We start from the raw sequence: 21,579 nt of genomic DNA on the forward strand, positions 1-21,579 counted from the left end.
AATTGTGAATCATCTCTTGTGGGTTTTCAACTAGAGGCAATCTGCCCAAGAGAGAGAGAAAAAAAATTCTACAAACCACAAACTCCAACCAATCACATAAAGACAAATCAGCCTGCAGACAAATCAAACGTCTTCGTTTAAAGCTTACCTGGAGTTGGCACTCTGCCCATCTTTTCCAAATCTCTTAACAGTATAACTCCACAGAGTTACAAGCAGGCATAATGGAAGGCATGCCCTTTACAACGTTATTTTTCAAAGCAAGGAATGCTTTAGCTCAGGGAAGAGTTGGAAAAAGAAAAGATCCTTTCAGAGTTTGCAACACATGAATACGGGATTAGTGGGTGGGGCTGAGGTGTGCTCAGGTGCATAAATAGAGGCTTGGGCTGAGCCAGAGCACTAGGAAGCTTGGACTGCGTTGAGGCCGCCTGGCTCACAAAGACAGGTGGGTGGGGACATCCAGGTAAGGCTCCTGACAGCCGCGTTAGAAGGGCACTTGTTAGCCTGCGCTTTGGCCTCTGGTTACTGTGTAAAGTTGCAGGCAATCAACAGGCAAAGGAGTGCAGTTCCAAGGGCAGCGAAATGGGATTTGGAGAAGGAATAAATGGAATTTCCACCAAAGGCTTCCTGGAGCCTCTCTTTGGCAGAGCTATGTTCCTGAGCTTGCTTTCTCCTTTAGGAAATAAGAAGTTTAAGAGTAAGTGAACTCTAGTTTTCAAGCCTGGCACAGAGCCCAGGGTCTTCTGTCTCAGTGACTGTGCCCCGATCACCATCTCATAATGCTCTGCTTCTCTCTCACTCACTAAAGCAAAGACCCGCAGGACTGTGAAATCTCAGCTCAGACTGGCTTTTTGGAACTGCAGTTCAGAATATGATTGCAAATCAGAAAACAGTTTTCTTTCTCTGTCTGATATGAAGACATTCCCTGTTGCTTTTTCAATCTTTAAATTCATGAGATAGGCTGTGAGAGATCTAGTTGCTTTCCTGAAGCATTTATGAATGGGGACACCAAAACCTCCTGCAAGTCATTCCTTGTTAAAGATAAGAAGACAGGGATACAGTGACCAGTAAAAGTCCTGGTTTCTTAGCATGTGTGTGTATGTCTCCAAATTATCACTGTCTTCCACGGTTAGCTTTCTGGCTTGAGGTGGTTTGTGCAGGAAGTTTGCAAAGCACAGTCTGTGTGTATTATGAAAACTCAGTAGAGTGAATCTCAGAAAGACAGCTCAGAGCAGGATGTTTGTACAGCAGGAGTTCTGTTCGGCTCCCTTGAGTCATCCTGCCATAAAACACGTATAACAGATCAATAGTTCCAACCTGTAAGCTGCGGAGTTACAGCAAAAGGTCCTGATAGCCGCTTGCACAATGAGAATTGCCAATGGACTACATAAATACTTCACCACCAGTTTACTGTTACTTTTTCTAATGTACATTAGATGCTGTTGCTATAAATTAAATGCAAAATCAAATGTTTGTTGATGAATTTAAAGCTGTTATTTGCATTCTGAATCAACTAATATTCCAAAAATATAATTATTCTCACATAAAGATTCTTGGTTTTGTTGTTTACCTTAAAAAAGAAATCTTTGTACTAAGAGGGCTGGGAATTGTTGACTTGTAGTGCACTTGAAGTGTTTCTGCAAAACACTGAATACAAAAATTGTTATTGGCATTTCTGTATCTTTCTGGGTACAGAAAATGAAGAAAGTATATTTCTTTTTTGCTTATGTCTTTTTTGAGTGAGACATTGTGTAGCTATGTACTATGACATGGATAATAACTGGTCAGTTTAATATAAGGCACTATCTGGATTTGGTAACTTGGCAGTGCCTTTCTTTTTTTAAACTGGCTAACGCTTAGCAAAGGTTTGCACTCAAGCAATCAGAACGTGAGAAATTTTACCCCTTAAAAACACTAAGCATTGATAGTCCATCTTGCTTCCTTTGTGGAGTTCATTTGATTTAATTTGAAACCTACTTCACAAGCGTAGACTTGCACACACAGTATGAGAACCAGGTGTTTCTTTTTAAGCAATTTCAGTCTTTGGCTTTACTAGCATCCCAGGTCTCCAGCTTTGCGTGGATAACCATAGTGATTTGCTTGTGCAGCTCACTTTGCTAGGTGGCTCACTCCCTCACCCACTCATGGATCTTATCTTGCTATTCACTTTCCTGTTCATAAACCTGCTTAACAGTAGTATAATATTCCCTGAGAATTAACTTTGAAATACTGGAAAGGAGAACAAAATTAACAGAGACATCTATGGGGTTGGTTTCTCTGTGTTATGAGTCACATAGAATATTTTTGTGCACTAAAGTGCATGCCCACAACTACCTACCTATACAGGCCCATGTAGAGAGTCAAAGAATTATTTCACTGGAAGAAATTTGTACTGATATATTTTAATCAACTTACAACCAATATATAGAGTTTGAGTAAAGGTTACACCAGGGAGAGAGTTGCGTGGGTGCAAGTCTTTGTTAAAAGATAAAGTTGGCAGTTTCTAAACGAAATTAGGAGTCATAATACTCAGGTCTTATTCTTCAATCGTAACGTCCCCATCTTAACAAAATGTTAAATAAGTATGTATGTTTAGGGTGATTTTTTTCCAGAGGGGAAGCACTGTAAAATGGAAAGATCCAAAAGCTTTGGTTCTATGCCCATCTGATTCATCTTCATTTCTCTGAATTTCAGATTCTCCATCTACAAAATTAGGCATTGAGGAGGTGGGAAAAGAAGAGATAGCCCTCAAGGTGACTTCTAGTACTAAAATTTTTAAAATATAAAATTTGAAAGCATATTTCCTTAGCTATAAGAATATATATACCTATCTACTTATTTTCTTAAAATATATAGATATCTGTATCTATTTCCATATCATAATTTCTGTGAAGAATCTTCATCAGTATATTTATATCTGTATGGAGCTATATCTACATCTATACATAGAGAGAGAAAGAGAGCGAGATATCATAGTATTATTCTTAGGAAAATTCTGTGGAAGGTAGTTTTTCACTCTAACTTCATGTGTTCAGTCTCATCTAAGCCTCAATTCCTGTTGTGTCCCATGGTTGTGATTCAACGTGAAGGTTTGGAAGACTGCTAGTTCCCTTTTATTTTACTGACTTTTTGCTTATTTGTTTGTCTTCCATATCAGATTCGTCATGGAGAAGATCTCAGTGTCAGCTTTCTTGCTGCTTGTGGCCCTCTCCTACACTCTGGCCAAAGACACCACCATCAAACCAGGGGCTAAGAAGGACACAAAAAACTCTGGACTCAAACTGCCCCAGACCCTCTCCAGAGGTAGGAGTCAGCTTCTTGTCACTTCCAGTAATTCTTAATTGGGAGATTTAACTCTTGGTGCTGAGAGTTGTGTGCTGAACATATTTTTTTTAATGCGTTTGTTCTAGATTTATCGAAGTTTATAACTGTTTCTGCTTTCCCTGGAGGTTTTTCCTCTTCTTCAGTATCAAATCTGTACTGATCCTAGATTTACCCCTGCTTTTCAACAGCTTTGGGTCTGAAAATATAACAGCTTTAAATGTACTGGTTCATTTTGTTCTAGGTTGGGGTGATCAACTCATCTGGACTCAGACATATGAAGAAGCTTTGTTCAAATCCAAGACAAGGTAAAGACAAGTTTTGCAGCATTCTCTCAAAGCTCTCAAGAGCACCATCTAGTGATCTTTAACTCTCCATAAAATCCTACTTATTAAAGATTATCCCATCTCTCTTTGTCTCCTAAAGCAACAAACCCTTGATGATTATTCATCACTTGGATGAATGCCCACACAGTCAAGGTAATTTACACTTCTAAATATAATTTCCTTTATAGGCTTTTAGCTTTAGGGCCAGGGTCCAGATCACTCATCTCTATATATCCTTAGCACCTCACACAATTGAATAAAAAAAGAATATTTTATGAACAAAAACATATTTTAAAGTCACTTCAAATATGTCCACATTTTGTGTTAACCACTGGTTCACATTAGAAACAACAACAGCAGCAAAAACAAGCTCTAGAATTCATTCTCAACTTCCTGCTTTCTCTTACAGCCTGCATCTAATACATCAGCCAACACCAGTGCTTTACCTTCACAATCTATCCAAAAGCCAGCACCAGCCTCACGGGCAAGCCCTGCTACACTCACACAGGGCCCAGTGCTCAGGAGCTTCCTATGCTTGGCGTAAAGCTCTGTTGTTGCCGTCTTAAGAGTCATAACAATTTTTGAACAAGGGGCTTTCTACTGTCATTCTGCACTGGGATCCTTATATGACATAGGTCCTGCCCAAATCTAGCCACTTCCTGTTTCCTCATTGCTACTGCCCTGGTCCAAACTAAGATCACATCTTGCCTAGAATCCTGTAACGGGCACCTGTCTGGTCGCCCTACAGTCAGTTCTCCATGCAGGAGCCAGAGTGAGGCTGTGAAGCATAAATCAGATCCTAACACTCATGTGCTCGAGTGGCTTCTCATCACTTGAGAATTTAAAATTCAACCCATGCTCCTGACCACAGCCCACAAGGCTGGACATGATCTCACCCCTGGCTACATTTCCTTGCTCACGACCCTCCCCTTGTTTTCCCTTCACTCCAACTACCCTGGCCTTTGTGTTTTTCCCCAAACATCTGAGCCCATTCCCGCCTAGGGGCTGTTGCTCCTGCAGCCCCCTCTGCCTTGTGTGAGGTACCCAACATCTCAGAAAGCATCACTCTCTCACTTCAGTGTCACCTCCTCAGAGGTCTACCCTGACCCTCTGTAACCCTTAAACCTCTTGCTTTATTTTTCTTCAAAGCACATATCTCCACCTAAAATTATTAGATACTTACTTTACTGCCTTGTTTACAGTCTGTCTCCTACATAAGCATTTGACCTCTATAAAGAAAGCACATTACTTTTTTTCATTGCTCTCCTCATGTGTACAATGCCTACCACATAGCAGCCACTCAATAAATATGGATTGAAAAAAATTAACGAAAAAAAATTAATGGATGAATGAATGAGTGATGGATTGAATGACAGAAGCAAAGTCAGTCAATGGCCTGGACAGTACTTCCTAATCATGTGTTGAAAGGGCAGAGTTGAATACTGTATTAAAAATACAGTTCAATATAAAATGTAACAGAGAGCAATGATTGCTTAATGATTTTTTTCTTTCTATTATAGCTTTAAAGAAAGTGTTTGCTGAAAATAAAGACATCCAGAAATTGGCAGAGCAGTTTGTCCTCCTCAATCTGGTTGTGAGTTTACTTTTCATCATCACCGCCATTTCTCTGTGGCTTTGTATTTGAAACAGATGATTCATTTTTCCTATACCTCTTCATCATACCACATTGCCTGGGATCTGTTCCAAATGTCTCATCTCATAGATTAGACAGAAAAGATTTGATTCCACTTAGTAATACGGCAATAAGCTAGGCAAAGTGAAAAAAAAAAATCTTACACAAAAATAGTGTTCCTCAATTTACAGGGAAGTGACCATTAGCAAGAATATTAGAAGTTAGAACCACAGGGCTTCTTGACTGACAGAGGTGAGCACGAGAGTCAAATCTAGAAGAGTGCTCTTAATGAAATAGGGAAGAAAGAAAGAAGAGCTTTTTTGAAAAGTGTGGACCAAGCTGATAAATTCAGCGTGGGACATGTTGAGTTTAATGATGAGGTACCTGGGGCATGGCTGTCTACATAGGCTGGACGTTGTTGCACGTGTGGGGAAGATATGAGAATTACCAGCGTGCAGGTGTTGATTAAAGGCAGATATAGATGAAATTGTGCAGAGAGAATATAAAATGTAAAACAGAACAAGGTCAGGTAGAGAATCACCAAGTCACTAATAAGAAGGAGTAAAAGGAGGAAGAGGAGCCTGGGACAGGAGGTGAGTGAGGAAGGACTGCTGGCGTAGATGCTCCTTGAAGAAACCAACCTGTCAACCTGCGAAGAGGATGAGAGAAAGCGAGAGAGGGAGAAGCTCAGGGGACATATGGTTGGGTAGAGCAGTTTTAGGGGTGGTTTATTGACTGTTTGCTTTTGGAAAGAAAGTCCTGTTTGTGTATGGAGTAGAAGAACTTGTAAAGGCAGCAAGCTTGACCATCAGAGGGGCTGGGGATGAAGTCAGGTGGGAAAGCATGAGGCTACAGCACACATGGAATGAATGGATTTGCACAGCTGGAGCGCTGTCTCTTCCAGGGAGAGAAGGGACATGGACTAAAGCTACTGGGGAAAGGGGAACAGGGAGGAATTTGCAAATGACAAAAACCTTCCAATTATTACAGCAACAGAAAAAATCTTGACCGCAGGAGAGTATTATTGCCTTCAAAATAAATCCTATCTAATCCCACATGATTGGCAAGGTAACTGCTCTAAAAACCAAACTGGTATCATGGTACTTATAACACCCCTCCCACGGCTCTTATCTATTTATGAATAAATGTACGCACTGTGGCATCATATGCAAGACCACGCACGAGCTGACCCCTGAAGTACCTTTCTAGCATCTTCCCTCACCACCGCCTCATGCATCCCTATACTTTAGTCCCATCCAAACACTTGGTTCTAGAAAGTGCTATGCCTTTCCTCTACCTTTGTATCATCTGTCCCCCCTCTTGCCTGGAGTGATCTCATTTTCTATGCAACTGAGTCCTATTCATTTTTTAAATATTCCTCTTTACCCACTTCAGAAAGTCCTAGTGGAACCTGCATCCTGGGTTAAATAACCTGCTCTGGGCACTCGATGCACCTGTATACCCTCCATCATAATATTTCACCCACCAGATTCTCAATATTCACTTTCCTACTGGTATCTCCCACTATACCGTGCACTCATTAAAGATAACTACTGTATATTTCTTTTTTCTGCAAGGGGAGGTAATTAGGTTTATTTATTTATTTAATTTTTTGATGGAGGTATTGGGGATTGAACCCAGGACCTTGTGCATGCTAAGCATGCACTCTACCACTTAAGCTGTACCCTCCCCCCTGTAAATTTCTAAATAAAGACAACTCTAAATTTAAAAACTGATTAATGGATAAGTGAATGCTCAAGATAATCCTATTTGTTTCTGCAGTTTCTCCAAAAACGACTTCCATTTTTTTCGTTAATCTGTTTCCTCCTACTTCATCCAAGATGTCGTCCCCAAACACTGTAATGCCTTCCAAATTCTCCCTTCTTGAACTTTTTTGCTCATTGTTGTCACCTACATCAGCTCTTTACCTCATGTTCTGTGTCACCATCTGCTCTATCTTATTTATTATTTCAAGCATGTCACTTGCCTCCCCATCTACATTATAAACTCTCTGTGTTAGAGATGTCTTATAGTGTCTTAAGGTGCCTAGCCCAGAAATGGACACATTTTTCTTTTAACAAATTTGAAAACAACTGAAGAATAAATAGACTAAAAACTGCTTTTTTTTTTTTTAAACCTTAGTATGAAACAACCGACAAACACCTTTCTCCTGATGGCCAGTATGTCCCCAGAATTATGTTTGTTGGTAAGTAAAAGTGACAATGAGGTAAAATACACTAAGAAAATCATAGAAGTGCCTCCACATCTCTTCCTCCATCCCCGCTCCAGCCCTCCCCTGCTGCTCCACCATGGCCAAGGCCACTGTCAAATTCTAGCAAGGGGTTTCACATGACTTTCACTTTCACATTTTCATTAGAAAATGCAAGCTTCTGTTTCCATACATGCCATTTTTTCTTATCTGCTAATTTTAACTTTTCCTCTTCTGCCACAAGGACACCTGAGAAAGAAGCACCCTGCTAACTGTTTAAGTGGGTGAATCATTTTCCTGAATTGTGTCAGGCCTGTAAATATTTCTAATCAGGCCAACTTTTGATTTGTGTGTTGGATCTTTCTGACATTTTTTGGAATTATTCTTGGGCAAGTTGTGAATATGGGCTGAAAGAAATCAAAGGAGCCATGTTCCCCTAGTCAGCCGGTACTTTTCATATGCCGTTCCCTCTGCTGGAAAGCTTTTCCTGCTTCACCTTCTGTAGCCCCACGTCACCTAGTTAATCACTGTCGTTCACTGACCTGCTTAAACTCCCACTAGGTGCTCTTGTGGCACGGTGTTCCTCTCAATGGTCACTCTTTCCTCGGTTACAATTTTGCATTTATTGGGTAATCGTTTAATAAATATTTCCCCCCTCCCATGGGGCAGGGACTAGACCTGTTGCTGTTCACCATCATATTTTCAGCATGACCCTGTGGTAGACTCACAACATATATTTTAAATGATTGAACAAATGAGTTGAGTTTGGCTTTGATGAAAGTGATACTGATAAAAGGACCAGACATCATTAAATCCATTACCGAGCCAAGCTCACTCTGCTCAAGTGCTTCATCTATGTAATTCATCCAAGTTCACATTAACATATGAAAAAGTGAAGGAAGAAAAGGAAGAAGGCTGAACTGGGGCTCATTTTATAGATTTGATGTTGTTAGGATTTAGAAAATTTAGAAAACTTACACTGAAAGGGTCCTTGTCGGTCATCCAGGCACTCTTTTCGCAGTATTCCTGTCGAAGGGCATTTTAACCCCTGTTTGAGTCCTTCGGTCATAAGAACCAAGTCCCAGGCAGCTTGCTCTTCCTGCTCAGTAGTTCTCCACCCTGCCAGCAGGTTCGAATTGCCTGGAAGCTTGTTAAAAATCAAGCTGCACAGGCCACACCTGAAACCAATGAAATCAGAATCGCAGGAGGCGGGACACAGGTTGGCCTTTTTGGGGAAGCTCTGCATTGGATCTCAGTGTGCAGCCAGGGTTGAGAGCTTAAAAAGCTTTCCTTATGTTAATGTATCAGGAAGATTAGACCCTGTATTTGTATCCTCTGCACCAAGGAAGAGTGGAGTAGGTCTTAAGTCTTCCTCGAACAAACATAATGTCTGCTTCATGCATTTATGTTTGCTAAGCCTAGTCCTCACATTCTGAAATGACAGACACTGTCCACTCAAGTCTGGTAACAGACTTCGCATTCTTGCGGCTGGGTCCCATGTGTCCTCTTCATCTAATTTTCAGGACATTTTCAATCACTTCTTAAGGCAAAGTTATAGACCTCTGTGTATCCTAGTACCTCCCTTTTGCATGCATCTTATTTATACCTTTTTTCTTCTTTAATTGATAACTTCAAGTTAAATATAAAACATGAAAAAGAAAAAAAAGATTTAAACCTAGAAGAATATATGTATAAGGGAAGACTCCTAAATCTGTATTTTAAAAATGCAGCTAGTTAACAAAAGTAAAAACAGAGAGGGCACTACACACTTATTTTACCTTTTGCTGCTCTTAAGGGCTTGCTTTCTTTTATTCATTAAAAAAAAAGACAAGGCTGGTTTTGAAAACTAGCATTTGATGAGAGTTTCTAGTTATCTAGGTTGCTCTTGGTAACAAATTTCAATTACAATGTAATCCTTTCAAAAGTTTAAAATAATTCTTTAGTAAAGAATTCCAATGTTTCCACCAAAAAACCAAAACACCACCCCAACAATGGATATTACCCTATTTCCAGGTTGCTATAGACAGGACTGCAGGGTTCGTAACCTTTCCCACAAAAACACTGCGCAACTGTTGAATACTCCCAGCCTGGCTTTGGGTACTGACTGCAGGGGCTGGATGGCAGACTGGATGGAGTAGGACCCCATCCAATGGGACACACTGTTCCTTTCATGGGATGAGGATGACTATGTAGGTTTCATCATGCAATAGAGGTTACTTTGAAACACTGTACTTCATCCCCTTTGGCTTTTTCTTTGTAGATCCATCCCTGACAGTTAGAGCTGACATCACTGGAAGATATTCAAATCGTCTCTATGCTTACGAACCTTCGGATACAGCTCTCTGTAAGTGCTACCCCCTCTGAATATCTGTACTAGAGTCCCTATGGGCTGGGGAGAAAAAGCTGGGCTCAGAGACACCAGAGACTCAGTCTCCTAACGAGCCTTGTATCCTCTGGCAAATCACATTTTTTTAAATCTAATTTTTCAAAAATCTCAATTAAAGATGAATTATTTAGATGAGGTATATTTTCCTCTAGGAGGATCCTATGCCCAGACTACCTGCTTTTCAGGTTTCTCTTAGGCGTGCTTCACAACTCCTTCAATCACAGAAGTGAGTGCAGCAGTCATTGTGCTATTTGACAGTAACAGTAGCAATCTGCACGCTTTGGTAAATGTTTTTTTCCAAATGACAAAAGCAAAATAATTTAGTCCAGCTTGTTAAAGGTGAACTCAGATTCAACTTTAAAGACCAGTAGGAAAGAGACTAGGGCATAGCTCAGTGGTAGAGTGCACACTTAGTGTGCACAAGGTCCTGGGTTCAATCCCCAGTGTCTCCATTTAAATAAATAAATAATTAATTAATTAAACTAAAGGAAAAAAAAAAAAAGATCAGTAGGAAAGATGGTTCCAAATAGTTGCCAAGATACTCACTTCCCCTGGGATTGCCATAAAATAGGGGAAAAAAAAAAGAGATTCAAGGCAGATGAAATACCTCAATGGGAAACTGTACCTAGCTGTGACATCTAATTAATCCTCTGGGAAGAAAACTGGATTTTGTCCTAAGGACCATTTCACTCAATGACTAGTGGCTATGTAGACCTGCACTGCCAAATATGCCAGCCATGTGCTTAAGATTAAATTTAAATTAATTAAAAATTTAAAAAGTCAGATCCTTAGACACACTAAACACATTTTAAGTACTCACTGAATAGGCACTGAAAATTTTTCATCACCACAAAAATTTGTATTGGGTGGCTCTGACCTAGAACATTGTGTTGGGAAGGATAGTGAGGCTGTATCTGGGCAGCAGGAAAGATTACCCTGGTCCATTAGCGATGCCTCCAACAGGTGCTGGGAGGACCAGGGGAAACATATTCCAAGTGTACTGGCCATTTCTGAGATAGTAGCATATATCGTAATAAGACTTTGGGCTCCTCATTTAAGGCAGGTATGCTGTATCAGTAACATCACAGGGCCTTGCAGAAAAAGGCAATTTGTAGATACTAACTACTATATATAAAATAAATAAGCCACAGGGTCCTACTATATAGCACAGGAAATTATATTCAATACCTGTAATAGCCTATAATGAAAAAGAATATGAAAAGGAATATGTATAACAAATATATATATAATTGAATCACTTTGCCATACACCAGAAATTAACACAACATTGTAAATCAACTATTACTTCAATACAAAAAAAAAAAACAAACAAAACTGGAAGACAAGTGTATTATAATAAAAGCTATTTCACATACTTTTAGAAAAAAAATTTACAATAATAAGATGACCAGCTAGTCACCCTAAGATGAAACAGTGCCCCATTAAACAAGGAATAGAATGCTTGAGTTTGGGAGTATATACATCTACTTATATAATTTCTGATGACTCTTGTGACTTTTTCCCGCATTAGTGCTTGACAACATGAAGAAAGCTCTCATCTTGCTGAAGACTGAATTGTAGAGAAAAAAATAAAACCTACAAACGCTTCCCTCTGTGTTAGGCTTTGAGACTTGGAACCAGAAGAGATATTAGAAGACTGTGGAGAAAGCAGAAGTCCTGGTGAACCTACTGGTTAGATTATGGTGTCATGTTACGAGAGCTTTTATTTTTAAACTTGGTTTTAAGTATACATGTATGAAAACAATATTGGATACTACCATAGTGAGCCATGATTTTTTAAAAAATAAATCCTTTTAGGGGTGTTCAAACTGTTACCTTTTTTCTCCCCCAACTTGGTCTTTCACACAAAAGCTATTCAGTTCATTCACCAAATAGGACTTTTAGACACAAAATGTTCAGAAAAGGGACAAAACGAGTTCAAATAATGAAGACCCAAAACAGTCAAAGGTATCATCTCATCTCACTATAGTTCCTCACTGGGTGACTTGAAGTAGATATGAGCTTGAACAACAGAGGCACCAAATGATATGTTTTAGTGGGAAAGAATATCGAGAAAGGCATCGCAAGAGAATCAGTGCCGAACTGAAGACAACTCCTCTTCACCCCAGCCAGGAACGCCGATGTATACACTTGAATTTAGCAATTCAATTTTAGTTAGATTTTGCTCTCAGAGAAAGCCTCTGATGGGTAGTTTTCTCCTTCAGTTGACTGATCTTGTGAGAAGGGCATTCAAAGAATGTCTGCATCCTTGAACACACCCCCAAAGAAACCCTAAGAATCAACCTCAGAATATATGTGTTCCTTAAGGTTTGAGAGTACTGGCCTGAAATAAATCCAGATGATTTGTTCTCATCTTATTCACCAAAATGTGACTGGCTGTGGGAAGAGGAAAGGGCAACGATACCACGTCTTGAGGGGTAGACATCAGAGGTCGCTGCTTATCTTTGGAAAAGTTTAGCGAGGGAGTGGCATCAGATAGGGAGAGACTTTACCTACTTTTAACTCTTTATTCTGCCTGACAAAAGTTAGAACTGTATATTAACTTCTTCCCTACATATTTAATCTCACATTCATTGTTACATACAATTCCTTTATTACCCAACTCTCACTGCCTTCTTTAGTCCCTGAATGGCTGTGGTGATCCATGCAATGCTATGCATACTATCTATTCCTCGTCTTAATTAACTTTTGTTTGTCTGGAGAGATCCTTTTCTGAATAGATCCTTTGGCATTATGAACTTTTCCAGTCAACGCTTTTAAAAATATTTTTCTCTCACACGGTTGTCAAAGAGCTCTGCACAAAGAGGTTCTAAGCATACATTGCTGATTTAATAGTATACAAATCCTCAACAAAAATATCACCAGAGGGACTGGGCGCCCCTCTCCTAAGTAGGTAGCCTACATGTGCTTTAAAAGGTAAAACATCACATTTAGTAAGCGCTCTGATGGTTAACTGGAGGAAAGAAAGAGTTTCCACTTGAAAACAAAATTTTTTAAGTGAAAGCAAGTTTATTTAGAGAGGTACACATTCCATAGACAGAACGTGGTCTGTCTCAGAAGGGAGAGTGGCCAAATATTTTGAATGACAATTTCTAAGCTATTCAGGTTTCCTCTATCGTACAGCAAAATAATACATGTGTTTTTTTAAATTGGGCTGATGTGTGAAGTAAGATTAAGTCCTTAAAATCTGTTGAATGATAAAATGTTCTTTTAACAACCCATATCATTAAAAATAAATAAATAAATCTTTGAAAATTCAAATGTCAAGGTTGCAAGGAAAACAACTCTTCCTTAGAAAAGTGTTAAACACAGAGCAATAGTCATTAAAAAAAGAAAAAGTTGATTGATTTTGACCCAGTTTCCTCTACTTCTGAGAATTTGTCCTAAGGAAATCATTCAAGAGGAACAGTTCTGTGAAGATGCCAATAGCAACATTATTTAAACATACCAAAAAAAAAAAAAAAAAAAGGGATAACCTCCAAGTCTAATGATTACATAGTACATTAACAGCAAGTGCATTATGTTGTCATCCATAAACATAATAGAGAAATAAAAAGCATAAGTGAAAACGAATTTAAGAATTTCTATGCCGTAACTGCAGCTGTAGGAAATGTGCACGTACACAGGTTAGAAAGATAATTTGCAAACATAAAAACTGTTGGTTTAAGCTCGTGGAAATGTTAACAATGCATGTTCTTTCTATCAAACCCTTTATTGTCATCTCACAATCTTTCCTTTGTGTTTAAATAAATGTTAGTGAATCTTAAGAGAGAAATGGAAGGATACTTTAAGACTAGAGTATCATTTCAAACAGTTGACTATGTTGGTAACCTAGTGGGAATGTAAAATGATGTAGCTACTATGAAAAAAAGATGACTGTTCCTCAAAAAATAAATACAGAATTACCAGACAATCTGGTAATTCCAAGTATATACCCAAAAAGATACTTGTACACTCACACTCAGAGCAGCATTATTCACAATAGCTGGGAGGCAGAAGCAAACCAAACATCCATCAATGGATGAATGCGTCAACAAAAGGTGGTATACATACACAGTGAAATATTAGGCAGCCTTTAAAGGAAGGAAATTCTGACAACAGCTGTAACATGGATGAACCTTGAGGACATTATGCTAAGTGAGATCAACCAGTCACAAAACGACAAATACTGTATGGTTTCACGAACATGAATTATGTGGTCAGGTTCATAGAGACAGAAAGTAGGATAGTGGTTGCCAGCAGCTGAGGGGAGGGAGGAATAGGGAGTTACTGTTTAACAGAGTTTCAGTTTGGGAAGATGCAAGTGTTCTAGAAATGGATGACAGTGACAGTTGTACAACAATGTAAATGTAGTTAATGGCACTAAATTACACACTTAAGATGGTTAAAATGATATATTTCATGCTATGTATATTTTACCACATTAATTTTTTTCATTAGTTTTATCTGAGGCCCTATAGCTTAGGGGGGAAAAAAGGACTAACTTTAAAAAAAAAAAGTGAGTAACAAAAACCATCTGTCAAAGTCATTTACGTACCTGCCTAAACCTTTGTTACCTGTTTCAGAACTGCAGTCTTCTTCCAACGATCACCTGTGACCGACTACCTCTGCTTTGGTTTTCTTTGGTTTGCATTCAGTATTCCTAAGTGGCTACTGAGGTCCTTATACTTAACAATCACTGGTGAGAATGGGAGCTGGGAGGAGAACAGAAAAGCTTAAAGACAAGAACAGAACTTTCCAGTGACCCCCCACCAGCGAGGCGGACTTCAAAGTCCAGATGAAGTCAGCCTAACTTATTAAAAGGCCACTTGTCAAATTGTGACCTCACTGACCTGTAGAAAGCAGATCCTGAAAGTAAAGGTTTCACCCTCCAAGTGATGTCAAAGTCCAGGCTTTGACATAATTTCAACTCACAGGCAACACTCTGAAGCCGTCCTTTGAAAATGAACTCCAAGAGCTGATTTTCCTAAGGAGAGAAGAGGAGAAACAGCCTGCCACATGGTAGGAGGGTCAACTTTTCTCCTTTCCCACTGTCTCAAGGGTCATTTCAACAACAACAATTGCCCAGTTGTGATCGTGACATTCCAGGAAAACTTTGATATGAAAAGCTCTTTTCTTTTCTCTCTCTCTCTCTCCCTCTTTCTGGGGTCCGGTGGAGGTATAGGGTGAAGGGGACTGCTGGCTGCTCCTTTAAAACTGTTTAGAAAACATTCCTTGAAAACCCACCTTGTCATTGCATCTGGCAAAGAGAGACCAGTGTAAAAATTAACTGCTAGCCTCAAACGTTCTAAGTACAGAACAGAACTGTACACAAATCCCTTCACTTATCCAGAAACCTGGACAACTGAGTCTTTAACTTAACCATCATCTCTAATAAAACAGCTGACATGTGAATGATCCTATTTGTACAATCACGATGCAAAAAAAAAAAAAAAATCTGAAGGTGTTTTTCCCCTAGAAAATACTATGTAGAAATGTGATTCTAACTTTTTCAGAACCAGCTCAACAGCGAAATAGTTTCATACATTTAATGAGTGCATTTCCAAAAGGATGAACACACTTAAAGGGGGTTAAACAAATATTTAGAAAAATTGTGGGAGGAGGTATTTGGCTTAAGGAGGCCAAGAACTCAAAGCCACTCTTTTCCCCATGAAAGGTTCCATTCAGAAACATATTACTTAGGTTGAACACGCATAACTGGTTTTCACACCAAACTCACTCACTGTCGCTTCAATCACACAGTTATCTGAGATGAATTTAAGCCACAGGAGCTCAGACTTCTAGAATTCCTGGCCTGACCTTTTTTTCCCTCTGTATTAGCATTATATTCTATAAAATTTTACCTTCAACATCCAGGCTGACTGGGCAAATGTTCTAAGAAACATTTTTCTAAATGAAATACATAAACAGAGAATAAGAGACTTTTTTAAAGTAGAATTTGTTTTTAATAAATGCTAGGTTTAGGGAAAAAAGGAGCTCTAGGGTCTTGAGTTTGCCTTAAAGCCATTTGTTGTAATTCAGAACACTCTGATTTGAAACTCACCGTCCCCTGAGGCCACATGATGTGTTTGTGGCAACATTTCTGTGCACACAGGCAGTGGCCCTCCTATCACCCTGCGATCAGCCTGACCACCGCAGTCGCCCTCACAGCCATTCAGGATCCAGGACAGACATATTCAGAGTTCAGGAGCCCTCCCAATTCATGCTTCCCAGGCCTGGTTTATAACTGGGTTGCTCTAAATCAGGTCATTGCAATTAGAGCACAGACCAAGGTTATGGGTTGGTTCTCTCTGGAGCAGCCCTTTCCAAGTATAATCATTTGTACCAAGGAAAGTAGTCTATTAGGAAATTCCAGAACCTCATGGTAACTTCAAAATGTAACAAAGCGAACAGGGAAAATACAAAATGCCTTAAAGGAAGACAAAGTCCAAAAATCTCACTTCCTTCATGGTGTCGCTTACAATCTCATCTTATGGTACAAGTGGTAACATTTTGGGGATTGCCCAGAGCTCGAAATGACTTTGAAGGATAGCAGAATACACCACTCCAGGATATGCCTCTTCTGCCCCAAGATTATTTTGAGCTGATTATTTTAGAGAAAGGGACTCAAGAGAAGTTTAGAAATCAAAGTAGTTTACTCTTCCGCAATGTAAATTTACATTTAAATCACCACGTGTAAGGGTGTCTCCTTCTCTGTATCAGGAACAGGGGGAAGATTACAAATCACAAGAAACTCTTATTTATGGCACTGGCTTAAAATTGCTGTGTAACAAAACTTAGCCTTGTTTACTGTGCTTTTCCTGATAACCTCCCATAAACCGGCCTCCTGACCCTCCCATCCATCCCCCACCCCACCTGACTCAGACCTTTCTTTTGCCTTCAGCTGAAGATGGTATTAAAAGATGGTGGCTTGAGCCATCTCAGGGGTTAACTGGTTTTTCTGGGTATTTCCCATGTATACATCAGGTATACATGTTAATAAACTTCTGTTGTTTCTCTCGTTATCTGTCATTTATCACTCGGGGTCTCAGCCAAGAACTCAGAAGAACAGAGGAAAAATTATTTTTCCTCCCCTACAACAGCCTGGCAACTGTACAAGGGGAATTCAGTTTTCTTGAAAGATGAGCCAGTCTTTCAGAGGCACACAAGTGACACACCCACAGAATGCTTTAAAATTCTGTAGATCAACCATTTATCTTCTTTCTTGGTCTAAAAGCCAACAAAACAATTACCAATAAAATACCATCTACTACATAAAATATAAAACAAGAAATTAGTCATTTTCAGTAACAGGAACAAACTTACATATTTTTCCCAAATAAATATGAGTGACTTTTCTTATAAAAAACAATTTTCACTATGGAGAAAATATTAGACGCTGAAACATTTCAAGAAAAGATTTTGGAACGACTACTAGTAGACATTAGTGCTGAAAGTTAATTCTATGGCCAGATTATACTGGAGCAATACTCAACTCTAGGTTGGTCAAAGAGAACCCCATGCAAAAAGAAAAGAATTCTACTACACTTAATTTATTTACCAATTCTTTCATTACTTTCTTTCAATTCAAACATACATACACAAAGAAGGTTTGCCATACTTTAATTTTTTAATATACAGAACCATGATACTATTTCAATTTCAAATTATGGGAGATCACACTCAAATATGCTCAGATTTGACTAGCTGCTATTACAATACTGAGAAATTTCATGGAAAAGGTATCTAACAATTTATAAGGTAATCAAATATCTTTTTGCTATGTGGGCCAATGCATTAATAGTAACTTGTTTAAAAATGCAGTCTTTTGGACTTTAAATTATTACAAAAAGAATACCAAGATTATTCAGATACAGTCTCTGAATTTCTCAAACTCATTCCACTTTGAAGGCTGAAAGGCAAATGTTACACATCAGAACATTCATGAGACCATTTCTCTTTTGTACTTACCTGTAAAAATAAAAAATGAAACCACACTTTCCTATATCTATTTCTAGAATACATTAGAGTAATCAGAAAGCATACTAGAACTAAATTATTACTTTTATGTGAACAATTTTCACCACAATACATCTTTCCTAAGAAGACAAAAAAATGGGAATTTACATTCCCTTACTGAACTTAATGTAATTGAATCTCATACTTTCTGGCTTCAAAAAACTTCAATTCCTTTTTTTTCCCAGGAGGAACTATCTACACAGCACAGTGCCACATATACTTAATTGTTCCAGTGAGATGTATATTTAGATTCACAATATGATTAACACAGTAGTGCCATACAAAGTTCTTCTGCAGGTAAAAATGCTAAGAAAGGCCACAGTGGACAGTGCCAGACACTGTGAATACAGTAGATTACAAGTACCACTGAGGTTCAGAGGAGACCACAAGTTTCAGATTTTTTTCAGCAATGGAAAAAGAAAACCATCTAGAGAAACATAAATGTAAAAAATCTAATTCCACTGTCAATAATGTAATTTTTCAGACACTGGTTCCTTAAACAGGCAAATTAGCTTAACTTAAAGTTGGAGGAAGTGTACAAGATCAGAATAGGAAAGATTTTCCTTGTTCTCTCATCAAAGGAATGCACTGGGATTAGCACGAGGATCTTTCTGGTTCCTGTATCTGTAGGTCAGCCACACACCCAGGATCTGGAATGGAAGAAAGAAAAGAAGAAAGAGTAACAGCTGTGTATGTGTCTTCCATTTATCTGGAAACTCTGAAGGACCCTGTGTTATTTGTTCCAAGAGGAAGAGATTTCTTTTTCTTTTTAAAATGTAAGTAAGTAACCCAAATTAGAGGCCCTAACAAAAATCAATATGAACGTTGTGGTAGACTGAGTAACAGCCCTCCAAGGAAGTCTACATCATAATCCCCAGAACCTGCAAATATGGGACCTCACATGGTAACAGGGACTTTGGGACATGACTGAGTTAAAGACCTTGAGACAGGGAGATTAGCTGGGTGGACTCTGTGATGTAATCACAGGGATCCTTGCAAGAGGGAAGCAGTAAGGACAAAATCAGAGATGTAGACAAAAGGCCATGTGATGACAGAAGCACTGGGAAGCAGAGTCAGAGATAGGAGATGCCATGCTGCTGGCTTTGAAGATGGAGAAAGTCAAGTCAAAGCAGAACCACGGAATGCAGCAGCCTCTAGAAGCTGAAAAAGGCAAGGAAGCACATTTTCCCCTCCAGCCAACAGAAGGAGCCTCCATTTTAAACTTCTGACCCCCAGAAGTGTTAAGATGAAAACGTGTATGGCTTGAAGCTACCACATTTGTTATCACTTGTTAGAGCAGCAATACGAAGCTAACACAAACACTGAATTGTCTTCACAGCTGAAAATATCACAGAAATTCTGTTCATTCAGAAATAAACTGGGTTCAGCAAAAAGTAGGCAATAATAAAAATTCTACAATAAACACATTTTACAACACAGATCATAAAAAGGTTCTAAGTCCTACCTCTCCAGGGCTGGGGGACATACACTTTTCCAAAAGGAGTAAGTGGTTACTGTGCCATTTCCTACACCACATTCACTAAAGAGTTAGCCAACATAACTTATTTTTTAAATTAAGAAATGCATTCATTCTGTTTCTGCTCCCTCGATGTTGATTTATTTAAAATAAGCAAAAAATTCTTAGAGTGAAAACAACACAAAATTTTAATGGAGCAAAATAAGTTTCAGATTATATTTCCCACTTTAGATCTGTAAATATTTTGTTCATTTGACTTCATAACTACTCATTAGCCCTTTAAACTATTCCTAGAGAATGATGGTAAATCCAAAATTTTTTCCATTTCCCACAGTAATAATTCCTCGGTTACTGTAAAATTCATGACTGGCAATGTTTATACGGACAATACATAAGGGCTGATGGAGCTATGGTCTGTGTGTTGAATCAAGAAAGATAAGTCTAATATAAGGAAGTGGAAAGTCTGGTTTGGAGTTGGTATGACGGGGGTAAAAGGAATTTACTAAACAAACACGCCTAGAGTACTTTGTGACTGGCCCTGTTCTTCACGCTTTTTCAATTCATACAATTCAACCAAAAGCCCTGCGTGATAGGAACAGTTATCATCCTCCTTTCACCAGTGAAGGAACTGAGGCAGCACGAGGTTAAGTAACAGGTTAACAGTCACACGGGTCATGAGTGTTAGAACCGGGGTTCAAATCTGGAGTCCAAGCTCTTTATCACACTTGTGGTGTGCTGTGAAAATCTGATGCGTCCCAGGTCATTCCCAGACAAACGTGCCACCTACCCTTTCAGGCATGCTGACTGTTACATGCTGAAATACTCACACACCTGTTGCCAAGCAGCTACTTCTCCGACACCCCCAGCCTGCCAGAGCGTCATTTCCCTGACCCTGCCTCAGACATGCTGGCACACAGGGAGCTTCCTGTTAGAATTTTTGAGGTGGTTAAATATTTCGATTATCGCCCCTGAATACACACCAACAGTGTAAGTCACAGTTTGTAAGGGAAACAAAGCAACCTATTAAGTACTCATAATCTGGAGCCGCATTTTACCCAAATTCAATTCTTCCAATTCGGCTGTGACAGAAGGGGACAATCTTTTCGTGCAAGCCACTGCTGAACAACACTATCACCTCCCTGCCTCCCAGGGAGGGTGCGGAAAGGAAGCCACACCCAAAACGCAAAAAGATCAAAGTCAGATAACTACTTAGGTTTTCAGGTCACAAAGGTGCTAGAGATTTTAAGCTTTTCTAGGGTAACTTGACTAGACCTGATCACGAGCTCTGCTGGATGAGTCAAGAACGTACACCCAGGAGGCAGTAGGTCACCAAAGTATAGCTCTACGAAATGTCCGTGCAGAGTGCAGTAAGTCTGTCCTTTGTTTACTTTTACAGTTATTAAACAGAGAGAGACAAAAGGTAACATGCCAAAATGCAAATGTTGATTATTTCTGAGGAGGTAATTTTACTTGGTAGATACATTTAATCTTTCCGCTTCACAATTCTCTGTATTTTCTAAAGTTTTCACAAAGCACATGTACCAATTGTCACAACTTTTTTTTTTCAGATTCTAATCAATGTTTCTTTGATGGTTTAAATTTATTTTCCTGTATTACACACAGTTGAAATCTTTCTATTTCACCTACGACTGGAAATCATCAGCTAGTTAGTCTCATTCCTTCAAACTCAGAGAATCACTGATTCTGTGAAATACTGAATAAAGATTTGAAGCGTGAGAGAGCCTGTAAGATACTCACTACCCCAAAAAATGTCACGTTGGATAAGTTATTATTAAAATCTCTGACTAGGTTTCAAAAGGACATGGTATATAGAATACAGAACAGGAGTCCATGAAGGGACACTTTAGAAATCTAAGACCCACGGGTTTATATTCTTAAATAATTGATATTCGAAAAAACAACTGGGGCTGGGAGGGATGAGAATAGGCAGATCACAGAGGATTTTTAGGTCAGTGGACATACTCTATATGAGCGCATAATCACAGATACATTCGTCTGAACCCACAGATGGTACCACACCAAAAATGAACCCTCACGTAGACTATGGACTTCAGGTGGTTATGATGTGCCAACGTGGGTTCATCAATTGTAACAAATGTACCACTCTGGCAAGTAATGGTGATAATGAGGGAGGCTGTGTATGTGCAGGGGTTGGGGGGGCAAGGGAAGTATCGGACGCCTCTGGGCCTT

General features: G+C 39.1%; 2 protein-coding genes across 5 annotated transcripts in view; one reads left to right on the forward strand and one right to left on the reverse strand.

Moving 5' to 3' along the window:
• The first annotated feature begins 367 nt into the window (after positions 1-367).
• Positions 368-11,706, forward strand: AGR2 (anterior gradient 2, protein disulphide isomerase family member). 4 transcript variants are annotated; one of them, XM_010984646.3, is made up of 9 exons: positions 376-442; positions 2,692-2,750; positions 3,155-3,300; positions 3,563-3,626; positions 3,745-3,797; positions 5,165-5,238; positions 7,420-7,483; positions 9,747-9,830; positions 11,404-11,706. In XM_010984646.3, exons 3-9 carry the CDS (start codon positions 3,162-3,164, stop codon positions 11,451-11,453), a joined length of 528 nt encoding a protein of 175 aa, XP_010982948.1. In that variant the 5' UTR covers positions 376-442; positions 2,692-2,750; positions 3,155-3,161; the 3' UTR covers positions 11,454-11,706. The 4 variants fall into 4 exon arrangements, with proteins under 4 accessions (XP_010982945.1, XP_010982948.1, XP_010982947.1 ...); XM_010984647.3 differs by having other exon boundaries at positions 410-460; XM_010984643.3 differs by lacking the exon at positions 2,692-2,750 and having other exon boundaries at positions 368-442.
• Positions 11,707-17,478: 5,772 nt separating this feature from the next.
• The window catches only part of TSPAN13 (tetraspanin 13), a 31,715-nt gene continuing 27,614 nt past the window's right edge, over positions 17,479-21,579 (reverse strand). The window contains exon 6 of the mRNA XM_010984642.3: positions 17,479-18,541. Within this exon, the coding sequence (XP_010982944.1) occupies positions 18,467-18,541 (75 nt within the window). The 3' untranslated portion in view covers positions 17,479-18,466. The remainder of the gene's footprint in view (positions 18,542-21,579) is intronic.

This window comes from Camelus dromedarius, chromosome 7 (assembly GCF_036321535.1).
Source record: "Camelus dromedarius isolate mCamDro1 chromosome 7, mCamDro1.pat, whole genome shotgun sequence".
In the NCBI taxonomy this organism is placed as follows: Eukaryota; Metazoa; Chordata; class Mammalia; order Artiodactyla; family Camelidae; genus Camelus; species Camelus dromedarius.

Excerpts from the sequence above, each read along its gene's own strand:
- AGR2 (XM_010984643.3), top strand. The coding sequence starts at position 3,162 with ATGGAGAAGATCTCAGTGTCAGCTTTCTTGCTGCTTGTGGCCCTCTCC. Across the intron at positions 3,301-3,562 it reads GCCCCAGACCCTCTCCAGAG|GTTGGGGTGATCAACTCATC; the intron begins GTAGGAGTCAGC and ends ATTTTGTTCTAG. Across the intron at positions 3,627-3,744 it reads TTGTTCAAATCCAAGACAAG|CAACAAACCCTTGATGATTA; the intron begins GTAAAGACAAGT and ends TGTCTCCTAAAG.